Genomic DNA, 22,688 nt, shown 5'->3' on the forward strand with positions numbered 1-22,688 from the left:
AAACTGTTTTAACTTTCCAACCCATAAGTCTGTCTCCCTTTTCCCTTCCCCTTCCCCTTCTGGGGCAGGGGAAGAGGGTTAACAGAGAGCATCTACCACCGGTTTAACAGCCAGCCCAGCTTTAAACCGCAACACCCAGCTATCCTCCTTGCACACCGCAGCACAGCGATGCACAAAGCAGCGAGCTGGCTTGCTCAGGGTGACGGAGCGAGCCGGTGGCAGCAGCCCAGGACTGTCGCCCTGGGGTCCCCAGCACCAGCCCCACCATTAACTAGGAGCCGCCCCTGTCCCGTGGCCGGGGAGTGCCGAGCCCGTTGGGGACACGCAGAGCCCTGTCGCTGCCGGGGACAGCTGCCCATTCCTGGTCTGGCAGCGCCACCTCGTGCGGTGGCTTTGCTCCCAATGGGGCCACCGGACCCGCTGCCCTGCTGCGAGGCACATCAGAGACCCCAGGCACGGCGGTGCCCAAAACCTGGGGCGCACGTCTGACACCGCGGCATTATAGACTGTGGGGGATCAAATACCCACCTGGGGAGCAGGTTCCTCCTTCTGCCACGGAAACAGGTCACTACTGCAGCAAAAGAGATGTGGTTCCTTCTTTCTTTCTTCTCTTCCCACTGGAGGGTCTCCAAGGTTGGGTCTCAGCTCCAAATCTGATGAAGCAGGACAGCTAATAAGGAATCTGGGGTTGCCCTGTCCAGGGCAGACGTAGCAGGGTCTCCTGTGAAATTTCCATCACCACCTGAGCAGACATGCTGACAGCAACCACGCACAGTGCCAAGGTGCTACTAAGAACCTGGTTTGAAGGCAAGAAGTTTGCCCAAGTGGAGAGAGGGGAAGGGTTTAATTTCAGGACTGTCCAAGTGTGTTTGCAGGGCTGGAGATTTAAAAAGTGACATTTCCCTGAAGGACAGTAAAGAGGGAGATGCTGAGAGCCCTGCGGTTCCCAAGGAGACGCCAGAACAAGCGTGTCATAAGCAGCGTGGCACAATGGAGCACACCCCTGGGACATGGCAGCATGACAACCACCGGTGAGTTACCTTTGCTGGAGGCTACAGCCCCTCTAAGCACACCCAGAAGGGGACAGAAGGGGGGAAAAGCAGCATTAGGCTTCTGAAACGTGGGTCGTCCCTGCGACACAGCTGTGCCTTCATGCAAGTAGGCTGATGCCAGTCCACCGCCTCATGTGAGGGTGGCACACTGCTGACATACTGCCCCAATGTCCTGGGTGGATGGGGTGGAGGTCTACTGTCACTCTACCCAGAGCCACAACCTGCTCCCAGCCTCATGGTGCCTGTTAATTTGGGGGAATTTGCTATCAGAACCCGAGTGAGAGGGCTCAGAGGGCATCAGGGCAGTGGGGCTGGAGCAGCAGCACCAGAGCACAGCACACAGTTCCTCTCCATGACAGCAGGATTATGTCTACTGCCTGGGGAAGGTGGAGGAGCACAGTTCGTCCCCTCCAGCCACAGCACCTCCTTTCTCCTGCCCCACAGATGCCACCACATTTGTGCCCAGCCTCCACAAACCACGTACCTTTGCTATTTAGGAAGCTGCCATTTGAACTTTCCAGCTCCTGCATGCAGCTGAAACTGGTGCTTTCCAAACACCCTGTGCCACCTACCCAGAGCACACGGGGACCCCAATTTCATGGACTGTCCCTGGTCCAAATCCTTCTGTGTGCACACGGGACAAGCCCATACTGCACATCCCCTAGAGCTGTCCCTCTTAAAACTCATCCTTTGGTTCACATTTATATCCCACTTGGCAACACAAAGCCAGGGTAATTTTCTCTTCTCCCCCTTGTAGCAACCATAGCCTCCACGGACATGGGGCTTCTGCTGAGAGATGATGTCTTTGTCGACTTTTTCAACACATTTCTGAATCTTCCTGTAAGTCCACTCTGCACCATAAAGCCCATGACCTTTCTGAGCTCATCAGGTGAACTTTTAGCTTCTGTGGTGTTAGAGGCCCCAGGAAAATTAGGAATATACCACACTCAGGCTGGAAAATGAGGGAAATCTGAGGACCTCAGCTTGGAGATAGAGGTCTGGAAGGGAAGACGATGCCTTTCTTCATAGTGAGGACTAACTAGAACAGCTGGGCTCTGGGCTTCCCTGCCACTCTCCGTCTCTTTCAGCTCTCCCCTTTCCTTTTGATACAGGTTTTTGGCCAGACACCCATTTACATCAGCAGCATGGGCCAATGGGACCTCTGGCCAGAGCTGCCGAGCCACTTGGTGAGAAAATGCCCCTTGCAAGGAGGGAGGAGGGAGGAAGGACACAGGGCAGGGAGCGGAAGGAGCTGGTTTCTCATTGCCAAGGCCACTCTCTGGCATTCCTGTTCATGCAGCTGGGGGATTATTTCAAACCCAGGCATCATTTTGCTTTTAAGCCCTGGGAGGAGCACAAGCCATTTAAAGTCCTGGTGCAGCTTATGGGGTCCACCCAGCCCTCAGTAAACATCAATAGGTAGAGTTAAGGAGAGCATGTGTGGTGGCAGGGGAGGACATGAACATCAGCCCGTTGTGTCCTATATTCCTCCTGAATTCACCAGGAGTGAAGTCCTGTTGATCCTCAAACTGGCTCAGCCCTCCCCACGGACATCCCCCTTCCCCACAGCCACGAGCGCTGTTTGCAGCACTCAGACCCTGTAACAAAAGGGAACCTGTTCCTCTGGGTGCTGCCAGAAAGCTGCCGTGCCTTACTGCCCGGGCTCGGGGAAGGCAGGCAGGCTGCGAGGAGAGGCAGCCGCGCAGCACCGGGTCTCCCAGGTTTGTAGCAGAGCTGGCGGGGATGCGGGCAGGGGTTATAGCTTGAGCATCCCCCTTCTTTCTCAGCACGGGGGTGGCTTGCATCGCCATCTAGCAACAGGGCACCTTCCCCTGCCTCCATCCCCCATAGCAGGGACCCGTTACTCACCCTAATCCCCAGGCAAGAGACGGCTCCTTGCTCCAGCCTAATCCTCTCCTTCGGCATGGCGGGGGGGGGGGGGGGGTTGCAATGCAGGATCCCAGCCCCCCGGCTTTACTGGCTTGGCTGGAAAAGCACCGTCTGCCTCACTTCTGCAAATCCAGCTTGTGCCTCCACCTCGTCCTCTGCCAGAAGTTCCTGGATTTCATTCGGTCGGGGGAAGCAGGTGAGTCACCGCAGCACGGGGGAAATCAGAGCAACTTCACCTCTGCAGATGGGTTTACTCTCTCCGGGTGTCACCGCCTGGTGCCTGCCCAGCAGGTCGTGCCTCTGCTCCGGGTTAAAAAGGCATTGCACATCCCATTTTTAGGGATGCAGCAGATCCACAAGGGCTTTACCCCACAGCCCTGGTACTACAGGCTCGCTGGTTCCGTGGGGTTGAGCTGAAATAGCTGCTTAGCAGGGTTTACCATGTGTTTCATGGGTGGAGCAGGGCTGGAGAGCATCCTCGGGGATGGGAAACTGGGGCCCTGGTGTTTCGGGTTTGCCGCTGTGCAGGGTGCACAGAGCTCTCACTGTATTGCAATATGATGCTCATGTGATGCATCCTACGCTGGGAAAAGGCCTATGCCGTGGTCTGTCCTACCAGGCTTTCCTGGGGGCCGCTCCTGCACGCACCCCCTGATGCTGTGCTCTGCACTCTCTGACAGCAAAACTGCTGAACTGGCAAAGCGCTGACCGGTGGCTGCTGGAGAAGTGCATCAGCGGGAGCCAGGGCATGTGGCACTTTCGGGCCTTCGTCCAAGGAATGGCAGGTGGGCACGAGGCACTTCACAGCCCCTTCTTGGCCAGCCGTGGGCCAGCTGCCTGGGAGGACACCGGCAAGCACCAGTGGGACAGCAGACACTGCGATCCCAGACATGGCTTTGGAAGATGGAGCCAGCAGCAGAGCCCCAGCATGGGCACAGCACGCTGGGTAGATGCCTAGCCCTGGCTCTTCTCTACACTGTTCCCTCGGTTCATCCAGGCGATCTTTCCTTCTTTCTTTTTTTAAAAAACACAGGCTGCTTCACTCATCAGTAGAGCTTTCAGGGACTCCCTCTGACTCCCATCCCTTGTCTGATCCATAGGGGAAGAACTGACCCACTTCTGGCTCACCACCGAAAGGCTCCTGGGGCTTGACGAGTCAGATGCAAGGCAGAGGGACCTCTGCCTGTCCTTGCTCCACAGGCTGAAAGCCACTCACCTGCGTGAAGGCTCCAGTGTCATCACTCTCTGCAGGTCCATCATTGGTAAGAATGGGGATGAGCAGTGCCCTTCCAGCAAGGTGGACTTTCCTGGGTGCTCCCAGGGAGATGCTCCATCACCAGCTTTGCTTGGCTGGGGAACTTCCCTGGCACAAACACGTCTGGATGGAGCCAGCCCTGCCATCGTAACCCCCTGCATCCATTTCAGAGTCGCTGACGAAAGCTGGTGACATTCAGCCTATCGGCACCAGGAGGGAGATCCTAAGCAAGATGCAAGAACGGGCCCTTTTTATAATTCAGAGTTACTGGCTCCCTAAATTCTTCATCCACTGCAAGATGGGCATGGAGGAAGAGAAATCATGCCAGCCTCTGCTGCAGGAATATCAGGAGCGTTTATTACGGGCCAACTCGCAGGAGCCATCAGACATTTCAGAGAATCTCTTCATGATGCATATTAAAAGGAGCCAGGGTTTGTCAGGGCCCTACTGCAGCAAGCAGGCCAAAGCGGAGATCTGGAGTCTGGTCAAGGATGGAAAAGACACACAAGAAATTAAAATGCCCCGTTTTCAGGTGAAACCAGAAAGGCAGCTGGGGCCAGCTGGGAGCACAAAGAAATCACGTCTGGGTAAGAATACTTTGAGATTGATTTCTCAGCAGTCAGAGCATCCTGCAAACACTGGAGGCAAAGGAGGAGCAACCTCTCCCAAAAGACCTAGACCCAATGCAGAGCAGGTCCTTCACCTGGAAGACGTCTGTGAAGAGAAAGACCTCTCTAACCTGCATTCCTCTGCACGCATTGTCCAGCTGCCATCCCTGAAAAAGCTGGTTAAGACCTTGAGTTTCCTCCCCTGGGCCCTTAGTGCCGAGACCTGTGCAGGACGGCCCTTCAGGGACTTCTTGAAGCGCCAGGACCGGTCCGTGGAGACTCGTCTCCTGGACCTGTGGCATGACCTCGAGGAATTTCTGCCTGTGGTGCTGGACCACAGCAGAGAAAACAGTTTCTTCCTGCGTCATTTGATTGGGGAGGAGATATGCAAGACCTACCTGGAAGAGGGCACCATTCGGCAGCTTCCCTTGGAGACCAGGACTCTCAGGAGCTTGAGGAACCATCTGATGTCTGGAGAATTCTCCCCCTGGATATTCAGAGCCCAGAAGGAGATTTGCAAGGTACAGAGCAGTGCTGGCAGTGGTCAGGCTGGGAGGTACAGCTGGCATTGGCACCCCTGGGCTGGTGTGAGGGCTGTGGGCATCTTTAAGAAGAGAGGTATTTGGAAAACAAAGATGAAAAGAGATTAGGAAGGGAAAAACTTATAGTCGCAAGCCACCTTGCACTGGAACCAGTGACCAAGATGCTCCAGGCCAGTGGAGAGGAGCATCCTCACCAGTTTGCTGGGCAGTGGAGCAGATGTGAGCAGTCATTTAGCAGCTGGTGACCTCGGTTGTTAGATGCACATGCCAAGGGCCAGGGGATGGCAGGGCAGTGGCCATCCTTTTGCATCTGACTAGCTGGTTCCAGCACAACATGAGTAAAAGACATTTACAACCTGAGCCCTTCTGAGCAGCACAGCACACCAACCTGGGTGTACAGCTCCTGGCAGAGCTGTCCTGGGTGTCTCAGCGAGCTGTAACCTGCCCACAGCATCACCACTGCAACATCACGGTATGGTGGGGCTTGGGGGTGGCAGTTGCTGCTGAAGCACTGACTGAAGACAACCCACCTTTGCTCCTCCTCAGGTGCTCTGCTGCTTCTACGAGGAATTTCTGGCTGATGATGACAGGACGTTCCTGCAGTTTATGGTAAAGGAGATGCACAGGGGACACAGGCATCCTTGGTGGGGTGTGCAAGCATGAAAAGGGGGGAGAGAGGGAGGGAGGAGAAGCCCAGCATTAGCTGCAGTGGTCCAGCATCCCATGGTGTCCCCTGACCAACGCTGCTGCAGGGTGATACAGCAGAGCCTGCCTTGCTCCAGCTGCCCAGAGCAATGATCCTCAGCTCTTCCCCCACAGCATCCCATAAGTCAGCAGCACTGACACACCCTGCTACAGCTCCTTGGAGAAGGGCCATAACCTGGCCCAAAGGCAAGGAAAAACTTAAACGTGGTCTTTCAGGGTAGGCAGGGGTGAGACCAGCAGCAGGCAGCGCACTGAGGAACCACCCCATGATTGCCCACTTCTGGGCATTACCTCTCCCCTTTTTTTCCTTGTCCACAGCAAATACTGCTATTAATGTGACTCATGTGCAGACACACGTGCGTATGTCCCTGTCCCGGCACGAGCGCCTGGCCAACATGCTGGGGGAAGAGCGCATGCAGCCTGTGATTCAACTGCTCAAGTTCTCCATGTATTTTTTCCACTGTGAAAAGGGATGATTTAAGAAAGCAGAGTCATACAAGCTCTCATCTTGCCGGAATATTATCCCACTAATACCTCATGGTTATCAACACCCTAAATGCTAGCCTTACACCAGGACAGCTCCTCACAGACCAAAACCCCCAAGCATCCCACCTCCATCCCTACGCAGGCAGTCTTTCTCCCTGCAGACGGTGTTCTTCAAACCAATCCTTATGCTTTGCCCCAAACCGCAACATAAAATCAGCAGCTGATGCTGGAAATGGCAAGGAGAGGCTGTTGGGGCTAGTGCCCCCAAAGACCTGGCTCACAGAGGTGCCAGCGTCTCAGTCAACAAGAGCTGAGCATTTCAGAAAAGTCAGGTGGCAGATCCTGACCCTCATTCATTAAATGCTGTTGGTTGTAAGTTAATTAACTGCCCAGGTTTTTAAGCATCTCTTGTCAAGGAAATTACCCCTCTGAGCACAGACATGGTGTGGGAGTGCAATTAGCACTTCAGCAGGTGTTGAGGCCATGCTCTCGGCAGGCACTGTGCCCTAAGCCAAACTCCTCCTGGGTCTTGCTGCAGCGATGTCAGGGGAGCTGCTCAGAGGCTTAGCAGGGTTATTTTTGGTGCTTGGCAAGTCGTGCAAACGACTCGCCAGTGGGGAGGGCCAAAACCTGCAGGAGGGTCTCAGTGGGAGGCGAGGGAGGCAATCCCACCCAGGGCACCGGTCCCAGGGACGGCAGCCAAGGACAAGGGCACACGAGGTTACCTGTCTGACGGGGACACCTTCAGGGTTGTTTTGAGCCCTCCTGGGTGGGCATTGACCTCTTCAGGAAAGCTGCTGCCTTTGCTGGCAAGTAGTCCAAGTCCAAGTTGTTGTTCGAACTACCCGGGGGACCTGCTGCATGTCCCCGGTACGTCCCAGCTGCAGACAGATGTGAGCCAGCCCTAAGCAGTTGCAAGGGTAGGTGTAAGGTCTATGCTGAGCTTTGGGCTCACATAAATTTCCTCCAGACAGTTTAAAGCTAAAGCAGAGATCTAACTTGGGTAGGTTTGTACTCTAAGGCACTGTAAAAAGTGCAGCTAGCCCACCAGGCACAGTGCAGGAGCGGCTCCTCAGATGGGGTATGTGCTCCGTGGTCACCCTCTGCTCTTCTCACCGTAGTCTCCGCAGAGCGATGTCCTGATGCCCAAGATGCAAGGCCATGCATTTGGGAAAGATGAATTATTCCTCCTGTCCCAGCGGATAAGCCAGTCCTTGAAGCTGAGCCAGGCCTTGCATGGCACAAGGAACTTGGAAGGTCTCTCCTCCGAGCACTGGCGATTAATTGCCACTCAGGATCTCCAGAAAGGGGGCTCCATCGAGGCAGAGGTGAAACCTGTCGTGTGCAGCACTGGTAAGAGGCAGCTTTGAATTTCTGCTGTGGCTTGTGTTGGCTCAGGCTGATAAAGCATATTTTGTGTACCCGTGGGGACCAATGACCCTAGCACACAGCTGCCTTGCTGTATTGCTGACAGGGCATGGACATCATGGAGTGGGTTGGGACAAGGTATCTGAGAGCCATCAGCTGCAATCCAAGCTTTGGCAGTGACCTGTGGGCCAAACTCCCTCCTGCCAGTACCAGAGGCACCAAATGCCACATCACTGAGCTGGTCTGGGTCACCAGATCAAATGGAGGCTGCAGCAAAAACCAAAGTCAGTGATAGCCACTGTCACCCCACTTCCACATCTTGACCTTCTCCTGGTGATGCTGGGGCTGGCCATGCTGGTGTAACACCTCAGCATTGTCTTCTCACATCATCTTTTGAGAATGACATCAAGTTTCTGGGCACCTGCTGGTGCACTGAGAGTGACAGCATTCACCTGTAGCAACCCTTAAGTAGCTTGTGGTGCCTCCATCATACCTGAGAAGTGCAGTGGCATGGGTAGATCATGGGAACAGGACACAGAAGGGGAAAGGGAAAGGTAACTATCACAATACAGCACTCAGAGCAAGTGCTGAAGGGCTGTCATAGACAGAAGGAATGAACATGGGATCTGTCCCCTCTTCTCTATCTGATGCAGACTCCCAGAAGATGTCAAATGAGCTGTCTGTTCAGAAATCCTTGCTGGCTGTGGATAGCCTAAGCCATCTCAAAAGCCCGTCACTTGGTGAGTCCAGTCTGAGCAGGCTAGAACCAGGGTGGGCTCTCAACCATCACACCCTTGAAGGTGTTCCAGCATACCCTTAGGGGACTGGACAAGCAGGGGCTTCCCTGCTCGCATCCCATCATCCAGTAGAACATCTCCAGAAGGAGAGAGAGGCCTAGCCACCCTGGAAAGGCATGTTTTGGGGTGTTAATCCAGCCAGAGAGGGTGGGAGTGGGAGGGCTTCTCTGAAGCGGATGCTGAGGAGGTCAAGCCATGCAGAGGTGAAGAGTCCCCACAGCACTCAGTGTCTCCTGAGCCAGGCTCACCATGCAGACATCAGCGTGGTGGCTGTGGGGTCCTTTGCCCTGCAGTCAGCTGTGGGTGGGCTCTGGCTGTCACCTGAGGAAGGGGCCAACCCTGTTCTGTCCCCACAGTCATTGAACCTGACAACAGCAAGAAGATGACTGTTCCTGTGTTAAAACCTGAAGCAAGCCTGAGGAAGTCCATCACTGTTGCAGTACAGAAGCCATCTAAAAGACCCAGGTCTGGCAGTTTGCAGCACAGGGCTTTGCTGGTTTTTGTTATTTCCACTCTTTCAGGAAGCAGATTTTTCCCAGTGCTTTCCTGTAGAGCCACTGCTCCCAGCTTCGTCATTGGGCCCTCTCAGATGTAGGCATGGGTGGCCTGTGGGTCTGAGCTGTAGGAGTTACCAGGGAAAGGAGAAAAATGTTTTAACACACTCCCAACCCCATAGTTCATATTTACTCCTCACATATTGTGCACATCTCATGCACTTCATCCTCAATCGTGCTGTGGCATGCCACCTGTACCGCAGCTGGGCAGCTCTCAGATTCCTAAAAAAATCCCTTAAAATCACCCCGTGACCGCACTTATATCTCCGTACTCTCTGCCCGCTTGAATGTCCATGTGGCTCATGTTTCATCTCCTGGGAAGACATGAGTCCTTGCAGGTCCACATTGGGATGTAAGTAGTAACCAGGACACAAGTCTTGAGTAGGACTTGGGTTTTATTGTGAAATTCGGTCTCAGGAGCCACACTTAAACAAAGCAAATATTTGACCCAGTCCACTGATCTTCAAATAAGGTCTTGCTGACCTCATAAATGACCCAAAATTCCAGTCCACTCCCAACTCTGGTTTTTCAAAGCTCTGCTGAATCTTTTCAATGTAGCTGTCCTCTGGCTTTATATCTATCCATAATCTCCTGATCTACCAGTCACAAGTGGCAAGGGTTTTCCATTCCAGAACACCCTCTCCATGACCAAATGCATGAAGCCCTCTGCCATTCAATGGCAAATTATTGTTTACTCTCAGCCAGTGCCAGAGGGCAGCACAACCTCCTCCTCCCACTAGTCCTTCTGGGTGCCCCATCCTTACCTGCCTCCCTCCCCTGGTCTCTGCAGGGCTTCCCAGTCCATTTGCAGGTTCCAAGGTCTCCATCACAGACCCAAAGTCCTGCCTTCTCCTTGACTCCCTGGGTGAAGCCTTCTCTTGAAGATGAGGCCAGTTCCTTTGCATACATGGCAGTAAAGCTGTTGGGCAGGTGCACCTACAGCAGAAAAGAAACAGCTTGTCAGGAGAATCCCCCCCCCGGATTCCCAACGGCTCGGTGGATGATGATCTTAAAGGTCTTTTCCAACCTAAATGATTCTATGGGCAAGACATACAAGGCAGGCTGTGCTCCACCAGTACCTTTCCTGGCCCATCTGCTTCACAGATCCCATGCACCACTCATCCACATGTTTCTAGCTCTTCTTCAGGTGTCTCTCTCTTGTTGGAGAAGCAAGCACAGAGGTCCTGGCTATTTTCCAGGTCACTGGTGGCACAGAGATCACGTCTCCTGGTGTCTCCTCCTCTACAGGAACTTCATGAAAGTACTGCACAACCCTGCTCACCTGCAGTTCTTCAAGCAGTTCCTCAAGGAGCGCAACGCAGCTGAACCACTGCGTTTCTGGATGGCCGTTGAGAAGTTAACTACAGAGACCGACCCCAAGATAAAGAGCTCCCTCATTAACAGCATTGTCAGAAATCATTTCCGTGCTGAAATCCCAGCTGGTAGGTGCCCTCCCACCCTGCACTTTATTCATGATGAAAGCCTCTTTTCCCTGAGCTGGGTGCTAGTTGCAGATTTTATATCCTCTTGCAGGAACCTGCCAATTCTCCGTTCCCATCCAGTGGAGCATTTATTTGCCACTTATATTTCTAGGAAGGTGGTCTACTTTTTTGGCAGGATCGTCTGACCAAGACCTGCAGCGTGCAATTCCTGCATTGGCAGAAAGATCTCTTCCCTCTTGTCTCCTTTAGATGCTCTTGGAGTCACAGCGTCACTCCCAAAGTATGCAATTAGCACAGTATAGAAAGGAAACGGGATGAGACAACCAAATTCAGCAAACAGCAGACAGGGCAGGCAGAGATGGGACAGGGTGCCAGTTACAGATGTGAGCATAGGAAGAGATGTCATGGTGGCTTGGGGGTGGCTGGCAGGGACAGGCAGTGACCACACTTCTCTTCCAGAGGAGCAGCTGGACTGTCACCCTTCTGTCATCAGAGAAATAGACGAGGCCGAAGTAATCAAACCTTTCATGTTGATGGCAGCACAGGTCTTCATCCAGAATGCAATGGAAAAACGATGGTGAGGGCCTGGGTTGAGCTGGTTCCTAAGCCCGGTGGTTACACAAACACATCCTTCCCATGGGAACCCCAAGGTGATAGATGGCAACTGCTACAAACATATTTCCCTATGAACTATCAGCTGGTGCATCAAAATCCCAGCCAGACCCTCACCCCAGCAAAGCTGCTGTTGCAGCTGCTGATGCATTTACCTGCACAAGGCTGGCAGGGCTTGTCCCGTAGGCACCAAATCACTGTTGGGCTTGCAGAGTGCCAGACTGGAGGAGGAAACACGCTGCAGATGAGCAGGGTAGACACTCCCAAGCCTGCTACAGGCCAAAACAGAGCCCAAGGGAGGGGAATCCAGCCCCTTATCCCTTTCTCCAACCTCTTCCAGTAACAGAAGTCCTGTGAGACCCCAACCCCAGGGCTTTCCCTCTCAGCTGCTCCCTCTACTCAGCCACCCTCCCACCAAACCACTGCCCTCCTCATGTGTTTGGCTACCCTTGATGCTCACTCTCTGATCTCCTATCTGGCAGGTTTAAAGAGTACCAGGACCTGTTCCCCCCGAGAGATATGCCTCACTCTAGCCTTTGGTCACAGCATGGGAACTTCATGACAGACAAGCTGGTAAGGAAAGACCCTCTATGCTAGCAGGCTGAGGATGTTGTCCAGGTAAGAAAGAGAGAAGATGCTGTGGGTCAAGCAGTGCTCACATGAATGGGGTGAGGTGGCCAAATTTGTATGGTTGCAAAAAGGCAGCTAATTGATAGATAAAGCCTCACTTGTACAGGCTCTGGAGTCCTGCTCCACGCAGACTCCATCAGATTTGGTCAGGACTGCCCAAGTGATTCACACTGTCACCAGTGAAACCCAGAAATACTAGAAAGAAAAGATGATGGCTGGGTCACAAATCCCACCTGCCAAGGCTGGATGGTGGGTCCATCCAGTGGATGGAAGGACACAGTGGTGGGTCCAAACGGGAGAGCTCCATCTGGGAACAAGCCCTATCACTGCAGCCAGGGGTTGGCTTGCTGGGGCTGTGCTGCTGGCTGACGCAAGCTGTGCTGTGTCTCTGCAGTGGTTGTCCTGGTATGCCATTCGCGGCATCGTCAGGAGCATCTGCAAGTTCCGAAGGGAGATGGAGAATGACAAACACCGTGTGGAGTTTGAGGACTTTCTCCGGCGGGAACTAGAAAACAAGGAGGAAAGTACGGCTAGACTCCTGTCACCCCTCTCCTCCCTCCCCAAGACAGTCCTGGGTTTAGGCAGACAAGTAAACAGAGGAAACCTGTGGCTCATCTCCCATCCCCATACCCTGACTTAGTTTTCTCTGCTGGAGGCATGCAAAGAGCCAGAAGAGAGGGTGTCTCAGGATGCCAGATGTTGCTGTGCAGAAATCTGCACACTGAGTCACTGGAGTCAGGAGATGAGGTCCAGAATTTTGCACAGGCAACATGCACACATACACATTCATGCAATATCTGGGTTTCTGATGTGGGTGTCCCATGATGCTGTCACATCTCTCAAGCAATAATGTATATGCGAGTTTGCACCCCTTGCACAAAAAACAGAGGGCACTAAATGAAGCTAAGGTGACACAGGCCAAAAAATAAACAAAAGGGAATAGTTTTCTGTGCAACAGGGAGCTGACCTACAGAGTGCTTTGCCAAAGGATGTAGATCCTGAAAGTTTACACACAGGTTCAAGAGGAGGCTGAAAAAGCTGTTAGAAAAGAAATTGGCTGAAATTGCTAAATACACAGAAACGCTGTCTAGATCAAGAAGTCCCTAGAAATGAAAATGTTTAGAGGCTGAAGAATATTGTTTATGGGGAAAGTAGCACAGATGTTTTACCTTTCCTCCTCCCTAGTTATCTGTTTGTGGCCCCTGTCAGAGACAGGATAATGGCTAGGCAGACAGGTAGACTTTTGATCTACTGTGGTCATCCCCTGTGAAAACATAAGCACTCCATGGGTGCAAAGAGGAGGATGGATGGAGGAAGCGAGCTGGGGGGGAAGGCTGCACCCTGGATGGGTCTGAATTCCCTGGAGAGCCTGGCTGCAGGAAGGCTGTAGTCCACGTAGGTAGAAAGACCCGCAGCAAATTACTTGCATGCAGGTAAAGCAAGCAGAGTTGAGGTGAAGGAGCAGGGTATAGCTCAGCATCAGATGCCCTGTGGGCCTCAAAACCAGTGCTGGAGAAGCAAGAAACAACAGCTCTTCCCCTCTCTCAGACTTGCCCATCAGCTTGATAGAGAGCAGCAGCACCATGAGTTTCCACTCCCACACGGCCTCTGCCACCGGCCCACCAGACAAGGAGGAGGTACTAGTGAAACGTCAGCTGTTTAACAACCAGCTCATCACCGTCAACTTCCTCGTCGACGACCTCCGCTTTTATCTGGAGATTGACAAGTAAGTTCCCTTTCCACCAAGTGCTCAGGTACCACCAGCCTCCCATCCTGCGGGTAGTGCCCATTTCTCAGCAGGGGATAAAGCCTGGGCCCTGGATTCATTAGCACACACTAAGGTCTGTGCTGCCACCTCTAAATTCCTATCAGCACCTCTATGCAAGGCTAGTATTTGGACATCACACTGCAGCATATGACACAACCCAAGTCTCACCCAGTAGCAGTCTACATCTAATCTGCTCATGGTTACCTGCCCCTGGAGCCCCCCAAACCTTCCACTTCAGCCAGAAAAAGTCCCCTGGCTAAGGGTTCCTGTTTGGGTATCTGAGAAGTACTTTTGGTTTGATAGTCCCAAGCAATCTAACATTTTGCCTACACCTTTCTTGACGTGCCAGTTGTGGCATTTCTCCATTGACTTTGTCCGGTTCCCTGGCAAACCCGTAAGAGCAAGCCATGGGCGATGCACAGCAGCCCTGCAGTCAGCACACCCCCACACACATGGCAGCAGGTTTAGATTCCCCTCTTTGCCTGAAGAAGGGCAAACATCACATCCCCCAGGTGAATGCCATGACCATGAGGGTGACGGAAGCAGGAAATGGCTTTTCATCCCACCTGTCTCACTGTTCCACATCTTGTGGATTGCGTTTTCTGACCCAGTAAATACAGAGCTAAGACAGAACATGACTGTCCAGCCTAGCACTCAGAGCACTTGTCTCAGAGCAAGACCCCACACACCTTTGCAGGTTTTCCAGGCTGGCTGATGCAGTTGAAGCTCTGACAGCACAGAACATGGCATCAGAGAAGGAAGTTGCCTTTCTCAAATGGAAAGCCGCCATCATCAGCAAACTCTTCCTGAATTCTGATATTCCCCCCAAATTGCGGGTAAGATGCTGGGACCCACCCAGGAGGGCTGAAGGCTGCTGTCAGCTCATTGCTCAAGACCATTGCATCGCAGCTGTGAGCAGTTGTGGGGAAAGGGGAAACAGGCAGAGGTTTCGATCTGCTCCAGCTAAGTGTGTTATGAAGCTTCAGAACATGCTCTGGAGCTTGGGACCTCCACTTGGGCTCCATGGGATGGGGACTGTTTCGCCACCAGACCCACACTAGCACTTAACACAGACTGATTGAGAACAAGTGAGTGGACAAGGAAATGGTGAAATACCCTACCTGCTGGAGAAATGCCAGGGCTGAAATATCAGGATGGGAGCTGCGCTCCACCAATTCAGTCCTTCCAATCTCCAGAGGTCAATGCCACCATCATTCCCTCCCCACTGCACCCACCTCTTCCCCTACAGTAGCCATGGCTCTGCCTATCTTTCCTTCAGAAAGCACAGCACAGTGCTTTCCACAGGAACCAGAGGTCACCCCACCCTTGTACCTGGGACAGTTGGCCAGGAAGTAACTAACATCTATTCTTAGAGATTGCTGAAATGCAAGGTGGGGTCAGGAAGAGAAAAATGCCTCTAGGGCCCACCAGCAGAGCCACAAATTGCTTTGGTTAATCAAGGTCTCTTCTTTGGCCAGGTAAATATCTCTGAAGAAGAGAGAGATCTAATCTGGAGTTTATCTTCCAAGGGGCTACTGAACCGCACCCTCTACCACAGGGCCAAGGTTGCCATCTTCCCCATCCTGATGCACTTCTGGAAAAGGTACCTGTCCCCTCTCTCCCAAGGTGAGGGAGGCTCTGTGGATGCTAGCCTCTTTCTCCAGCCATCTGTTCCTCTGACATGATGAAAATGCAGATGAGACACTCCCCAGGAGCTCAGCTGTAGATGTCTACTTGGAGGTTTGCTGTCTTCAGTATTTCTTATACAGGTTCTGCACCTGGAAGGCGATGAGGAGCTTTTCGGACTCCACAAAGGACAGGCTGCCAACCTCTTCACCCAGTACAAAAACCTCTGAATCATCTGACATCTACAATCCAAGTAAGCTGTCCCCCTGCTCCACATTTGTCCTCAGGCATGCTCTTCCAATGCAGAGATGTCCAGACCGGGGTTTTTGGTGTCCCACGGGGCTTCCCTTAAAAGAGCCAAACTCCTTCCTTCACACAACCACTTCGCACAGCTTTGAGGATGTATGTGGTGCAGGCCTACTGGAAAACAAAACATCTTCAAAACAATTCCTTCCCATCAAATTCAGTCCAAATTGCCCCGTGGGTTTTCAGAAATTTCTTTGGGGAACAGAGAAGTGGGTGCAGAGACTTCATGAGCAAAGAGCTGTTGCATAACTCATGTTTACTTCAAAAAAACAAGTTAAAAATACTCTCGCGCACACGCCCTAAAACAGGAATAAAGCAACTAATCTTTTGGGTTGCAAATCAGATGGGGGTGGGAAAAGGAGAAGAACCATGCAGCCAAACACCAGGCTCAGTGGCATTACCTGGAGGGTGTTTTAAACATCTGGAATGGAGAATAAGCTTCAGCAGGATTTGAGGTGACACTCACTAGGACTTCTCTGGGGAAGGGGGATTTTTTTTTTCCCTTCATCATCCACTTGTTTAGTTTCAATACACTGAATAACTCTAAACTGAAAAACACAAAGAAAGTGGTGCCAGGTGCTGTCAGTCTACCTGACAACCTGGCTGAATATTCATCTGGTAATTGTCTAATTGATTTTTGATTAAAGGGGAAACCAAAATAGGCACATGCTAATCTTGCTTTGACGGACGAGTGGGTGTCAGCAAGCCAGTGTTCTGCTCCCTGTCATTTATCACTGTCAAGTTCTGGTTAAAAATCAGCAGAGTTATAAGATTTTGATACCTACTGGCAGGTGCTTGAGCTACTGCTCCACAGCCAAGCTGGGGTAACAGACCCCTCGTGCTGGTGTGCTCCAAGACTGCCAAGCCAGGTCTGTTAGCTCAAACCACTCCACACCTCAGATATTCCCCGAGGAATGCAATGTTCAGCTTGAGTCTCTACCTTGTTAGAGCCTCACTGCACTTCTAGGGCTCTCTCAAATATAGCTGTTTTAATGCAAAAATCTTATTGCCACCAGAAAAAACAGACAAAACCCATCACACGTGTATTTCCAGCTAGCGATAAGCCAGAAGCATCATGTTACCCAGGAGCTACCCACTGTGTTATCTGGGACAAAGACACATGTTTGCCAAGGTCTTCAGGAAACCAATAGGGGGAGAGAGATGTTCAATCACTGCAAAGTGGTGCATGCCCAAGCAGCACAGCCCATATCTAACTACGCAGAGCCTCAGAGCGTGAGTGCACTGAGATACTGCTCTGGAGAGACAGCTGGGGACGCGTAGAGAAGACTGCGATCTTTCTCACATGGACATTAATCCTGCAGTGAATGTCCCTGGGACAATCGTCCCCAAGCCACAGCTCCCTGTGGCAGCTCGCAGGATGAATAACCAGAGCCATGCAGCTAAAATCCCTCCACTTGGGTGGCATGTCAGGGGAAGAGATGTGTGATCTCTCAGACCTGTCTTGTTGCTCCTGCCCCAGCCTGCAGGGAGGGCAGACACCGTCACACCTCGGCAGGGCAGAGCTGTACCCGCGGGGTGCAGCCCAGGCTGGCTCCTGCCATCCCGCAGGCAGCCCTGCCTGTCAGAGAGGAGCAAAGCACATCAGCGTGCAACCCAGCAATAGCTGCTGTCTCTGACTGCACTAATGCCTGTGCCACTTTTTGCTCAGGATGGTCTTCTGCACCACATCACACTTTCATGATGACCTTTATCTAAGGATCTTGCTTTTCTGACCTTTAGATAGAGGGTGTGCTTTTCAGCTGGGAAAAACTGATTATGTTGCCTTTAAAAGGCACTAAAATTGCTCAGGAAAATACCTGTAACTCCAGAGAAGCCCTCCTATCGCCCCCGTCTTGCTTTCCTCCCGTTTTGAGGGTCGGTGCTTTGCGCAGATGCGGTGCGTGCGTGACTAGGAGGGTGGCAGCCACAATCCCTCTCCCATCACCAGGCGTCACTGTGGCACTGCCTGTGCCGCTCCTGTGAGCCTGGACGTGCTGCCCGCACCCCGTTTCGTGGGCACGAGCGGGTAGCTCCTCTCAGGACCAGCCACTCGTGCGGGCACAAAGCCACAGTCCCTGTCTCTCCAAATGCCATTTCTTCGCAAGCCTCCCATCTGCCACCCCCCGACCCTGCAGCAGAGCCGGGGTGGGACATATCACCACTGCCCTGCAGCCCCCAAATAGCTTCAAGGAGATCTGGGTAACTCATGCCCTTGCACAACCACCCTTCCTTGACCTCCGTACAAGCCCCATGGGGTTCAAAGGGGCCAACACGCCCTGCTGTCCTCCCTCATTTGCCATCAGAGCGCTCGCTGCACAGGACCGCTTTCACCTCTTCTCCCTCTCCAGGCAAGCACACCGTCATCGCCTTCACGCTCCTGAAAGGGGTCCAGATCCTGCTGCCGCAGGACCGGAAGGGAACGAAGACACTGGAGTCGGAAGTAGGTGAGGCAGTGCTGAAAGGAGCGTTCCTGCTCTCAAGGAAGTTGGAGTCCCAGCTCCAGCTGCCAGGCTGGGAGCTGGGCTTTAGGGCTCCCTGCACCAGTCCATGATGGGAAGTTTGTGCATGTTGTTTTTCTCAGATTCAGATAAAAGTCTTGAGAAAAGGCTCTTGTTCAGCCAGCCTGCCTCCTGTCCTGCAGAACAGGTAGGTGGTCACAGAGGGAGCCTACCTCCCCCAAACCTCACCAGCACAAGCACCTGGAACAGCAGAGCTATGATTCCCCTTAAAACCCAAAGGCCAACAGGGTGGGTCTGTGCAGGATGCTGGTCACCCCCCCCATCTCCAGTAACACTCAAAGAAACTCCCCAGTTGCTGCACCTCTCCATGTCCTGAACACCCCCCCGGGAGCACACAGCCATGTTGTTCATCCTCAATCCCCCACACCCTGCCTCCTTCAACAGCCACCACTGATGCAAGACCTATCATATCACAGACTGGTTTGGGTTGGAAGGGACCTTAAAGATCATGTAGTGCCAACCCCCCTGCCACGAGCAGGGATACCTTCCACTAAACCACGTTGTTCCAAGCCCCATCCAACCTGGCCTTGAACACTGCCAGGGAGGGGGCAGCCACAGCTTCTCTGGACAACCTGGGCCAGTCTCTCACCACCCTCACAGGAAAGAATTTCTTCACAGAATCACAGAATGTTAGGGATTGGAAGGGACCTCGAAAGATCATCTAGTCCAATCCCCCTGCCAGAGCAGGATTACCTAGACCATATCACACAGGAACGCGTCCAGGCGGGTTTTGAATGTCTCCAGAGAAGGAGACTCCACAACCTCTCTGGGCAGCCTGTTCCAGTGTTCGGTCACCCTCACCGTAAAGAAGTTTTTCCTCATATTTATGCGGAACCTCCTGTGTTCCAGCTTGCACCCACTGCCCCTTGTCCTGTCAAGGGATGTCACTGAGAAGAGCCTGGCTCCATCCTCATGACACTTGCCCTTTACATATTTATAAACATTAATGAGGTCACCCATCAGTCTCCTCTTCTCTAAGCTAAAGAGACCCAGCTCCCTCAGCCTCTCCTCATAAGGGAGATGTTCCACTCCCTTAATCATCTTCGTGGCTCTGCGCTGGACTCTCTCTAGCAGTTCCCTGTCCTTCTTGAACTGAGGGGCCCAGAACTGGACACAATATTCCAGATGCGGCCTCACCAGGGCAGAGTAGAGGGGGAGGAGAACCTCTCTCGACCTGCTAACCACACCCCTTCTAATACACCCCAGGATGCCATTGGCCTTCTTGGCCACAAGGGCACACTGCTGGCTCATGGTCATCCTGTTGTCCACTAGGACCCCCAGGTCCCTTTCCCCTATGCTGGTCTCCAACAGGTCTGCCCCCAACTTGTACTCATACATGGGGTTGTTCTTGCCCAGATGCAGGACTCTACACTTGCCCTTGTTATATTTCATTAAATTTCTCCCCGCCCAACTCTCCAGCCTGTCCAGGTCTCTCTGAATGGCTGCGCAGCCTTGCGGTGCGTCAGCCACTCCTCCCAGCTTTGTGTCATCAGCGAACTTGCTGACAGTGCACTCTATTCCCTCATCCAAGTCATTAATGAATATATTGAATAGTACTGGTCCCAGTACCGACCCTTGAGGGACTCCGCTAGACACAGGCCTCCAACTGGACTCTGTCCCATTAACCACCACTCTCTGGCTTCTTTCTTCAGCCAGTTCACAATCCACCTCACTACCCGATCATCCAGACCACACTTCCTCAGTTTAGCTGCGAGGATGCTGTGGGAGACCGTGTCAAACGCTTTACTGAAATTGAGATAGACCACATCCACAGCTTTACCATCATCTATCCACCGAGTAACATCCTCATAAAAGGCTATCAAGTTGGTTGAGCATGACTTCCCCTTGGTGAAGCCATGCTGAGTGCCCCTAATGATCCCCCTATCCTTGATGTGCCTAGAGACAGCACCAAGAACAAGTTGTTCCATCACCTTTCCAGGGATGGAGGTGAGGCTGACCGGTCTATAGTTACCCGGGTCCTCCTTCTTGCCCTTTTTGAAGACTGGCGTGACATTCGCTTTCCTCCAGTCCTCAGGCACCTCTCCCGTTGCCCACGACTTAGCAAAGATGATGGAGAGTGGCCTAGCAATGACTTCCGCCAGCTCCCTCAGCACCCGCGGGTGCATCCCATCAGGGCCCATGGATTTATGGACGTCCAGATTACTTAATTGGTCCCTGACCCAGCCCTCATCAACCAAGACAGATTCCTCCTCTATCCTGACTTCTTCTGGGGCCTCAGGGGTCCGGGGCTCCTCAGGACAGCCTCCAGCAGTATAGACAGAGGCAAAGAAGGCATTCAGTAACTCTGCCTTCTTTTTATCCTCTGTCTCCAGGGCCCCCACCTCATTCATCAGTGGGCCTACATTGCCTCTAGTGTTGGTTTTACCTGCAATGTATTTGAAGAAGCCCTTTCTGTTGTCCTTGACCTCTCTTGCAAGGTTTAATTCCAAGGAGGCCTTAGCTTTCCTAGTTGCCTCCCTACATCCTCTGACAACAGACTTATATTTCTCCCAAGTGGCCAGCCCCTCCTTCCACGATCTGTACACCCTCTTCTTCCACTTGAGTTTGCCCAGCAGTTCCCTGTTTAACCATGCAGGTCTCCTGGTACCCTTCCTTGACTTCCTACCTGCTGGGATGCTCTGATCTTGAGGTCGGAAGAAGCAGTCCTTGAATGCTAACCAACTGTCTTGGGCCCCCTTACCTTCTAGTACCCTGTCCCATGGGATTTCCCCTAGCAATTGCTTGAAAAGGCCAAAGTTGGCCCTCCTGAAGTCCAAGGTTGTGATTCTGCTAGCTATTCTGTTCCTGCCACATGAGATCCTGAACTCTACCATCTCATGGTCACAGAATCACAGAATCACAGAATCACAGAATGTTAGGGATTGGAAGGGACCTCGAAAGATCATCTAGTCCAATCCCCCTGCCGGGGCAGGATTGCCTAGACCATATCACACAGGAACGCGTCCAGGCGGGTTTTGAATGTCTCCAGAGAAGGAGACTCCACAACCTCTCTGGGCAGCCTGTTCCAGTGTTCAGTCACCCTTACAGTAAAGAAGTTTTTCCTCAAATTTAAGTGGAACCTCCTGTGCTCCAGCTTGCACCCATTGCCCCTTGTCCTGTCAAGGGATGTCACTGAGAAGAGCCTGGCTCCATCCTCTTGACACTTGCCCTTTACATATTTATAAACATTAATGAGGTCACCCCTCAGTCTCCTCTTCTCTAAGCTAAAGAGACCCAGCTCCCTCAGCCTCTCCTCATAAGGGAGATGTTCCACCCCCTTAATCATCTTCGTGGCTCTGCGCTGGACTCTCTCTAGCAGTTCCCTGTCCTTCTTGAACTGAGGGGCCCAGAACTGGACACAATACTCCAGATGCGGCCTCACCAGGGCAGAGTAGAGGGGGAGGAGAACCTCTCTCGACCTGCTGACCACACCCCTTCTAATACACCCCAGGATGCCATTGGCCTTCTTGGCCACAAGGGCACACTGCTGGCTCATGGTCATCCTGTTGTCCACTAGGACCCCCAGGTCCCTTTCCCCTACGCTGCTCTCCAACAGCTCTGTCCCCAACTTGTACTGGTACATGGGGTTGTTCTTGCCCAGATGCAGGACTCTACACTTGCCCTTGTTATATTTCATTAAATTTCTCCCCGCCCAACTCTCCAGCCTGTCCAGGTCTCTCTGAATGGCTGCGCAGCCTTCCGGCATCTCAGCCACTCCTCCCAGTTTTGTGTCATCAGCGAACTTGCTGACAGCGCACTCTAATCCCTCATCCAAGTCATTAATGAATATATTGAATAGAACTGGTCCCAGAACCGACCCTTGCGGAACTCCGCTAGACACAGACCTCCAACTGGACTCTGTCCCATTAACCACCACTCTCTGGCTTCTTTCCTTCAGCCAGTTCACAATCCACCTCACTACCCGATCATCCAGACCACACTTCCCCAGTTTAGCTGCGAGGATGCTGTGGGAGACCGTGTCAAACGCGTCCTTGGTCACTACAACCAAGGCTGCCCTCAACCTTCACCTCTTCAACCAGACCCTCCTTGTTAGTGAGGATAATCTGAATCTCCCCTCTTTCAGTTTAAAACTGTTCCCCTTTGTCCTACCACTACATGCCCTTGTAAAAAGTCCCTCTCCTCTCCCCTCCCTGCAGGGACCAAGGAAAGAACAGACCTCCAAGGAAGAACAGACCTCCAAGGAAGAACAGACCTCCAAGGAAGAACAGACCTCCAAGGAAGAACAGACCTCCCAACACACCGTCCACACCAAGGAGGACAGGGGTGTGCTCCAAGGAAACTGAGCAGCCCGGACACACTGCATAGTTTGCACTTAATCAGCTGTAAGACCTAAAAATAAAGCAACTCACAGCACCCTCCAGCTTGCCTGGTAACAGAGCACAGCAGCTTGCACCTCTGCAGCTATTGCAGGGGCATACCTCCACATGTATTTCCACCTGAAGAGATACCCTTGTCCACACAACAGTCTACTTCCTCATACATACCTGTAAAAGACGGCATTGCCCAT

General features: G+C 52.6%; 1 protein-coding gene across 1 annotated transcript; it reads left to right on the forward strand.

Moving 5' to 3' along the window:
* Positions 1-1,018: 1,018 nt before the first annotated feature.
* On the forward strand, positions 1,019-22,464 carry RGSL1 (regulator of G protein signaling like 1). Its single transcript, XM_068416747.1, has 21 exons — positions 1,019-1,031; positions 1,810-1,892; positions 2,165-2,239; positions 3,009-3,138; positions 3,623-3,727; positions 4,043-4,204; positions 4,368-5,326; positions 5,894-5,956; positions 7,660-7,888; positions 8,551-8,638; positions 9,034-9,168; positions 10,506-10,699; positions 11,159-11,276; positions 11,794-11,884; positions 12,336-12,465; positions 13,490-13,667; positions 14,407-14,545; positions 15,188-15,312; positions 15,479-15,588; positions 17,990-18,081; positions 22,318-22,464. Exons 1-21 carry the CDS (start codon positions 1,019-1,021, stop codon positions 22,462-22,464), a joined length of 3,366 nt encoding a protein of 1,121 aa, XP_068272848.1.
* The last annotated feature ends 224 nt before the right edge of the window (positions 22,465-22,688 follow it).

The sequence above is a fragment of the Nyctibius grandis genome, chromosome 21 (genome assembly GCF_013368605.1).
Source record: "Nyctibius grandis isolate bNycGra1 chromosome 21, bNycGra1.pri, whole genome shotgun sequence".
Taxonomy (NCBI): Eukaryota; Metazoa; Chordata; class Aves; order Nyctibiiformes; family Nyctibiidae; genus Nyctibius; species Nyctibius grandis.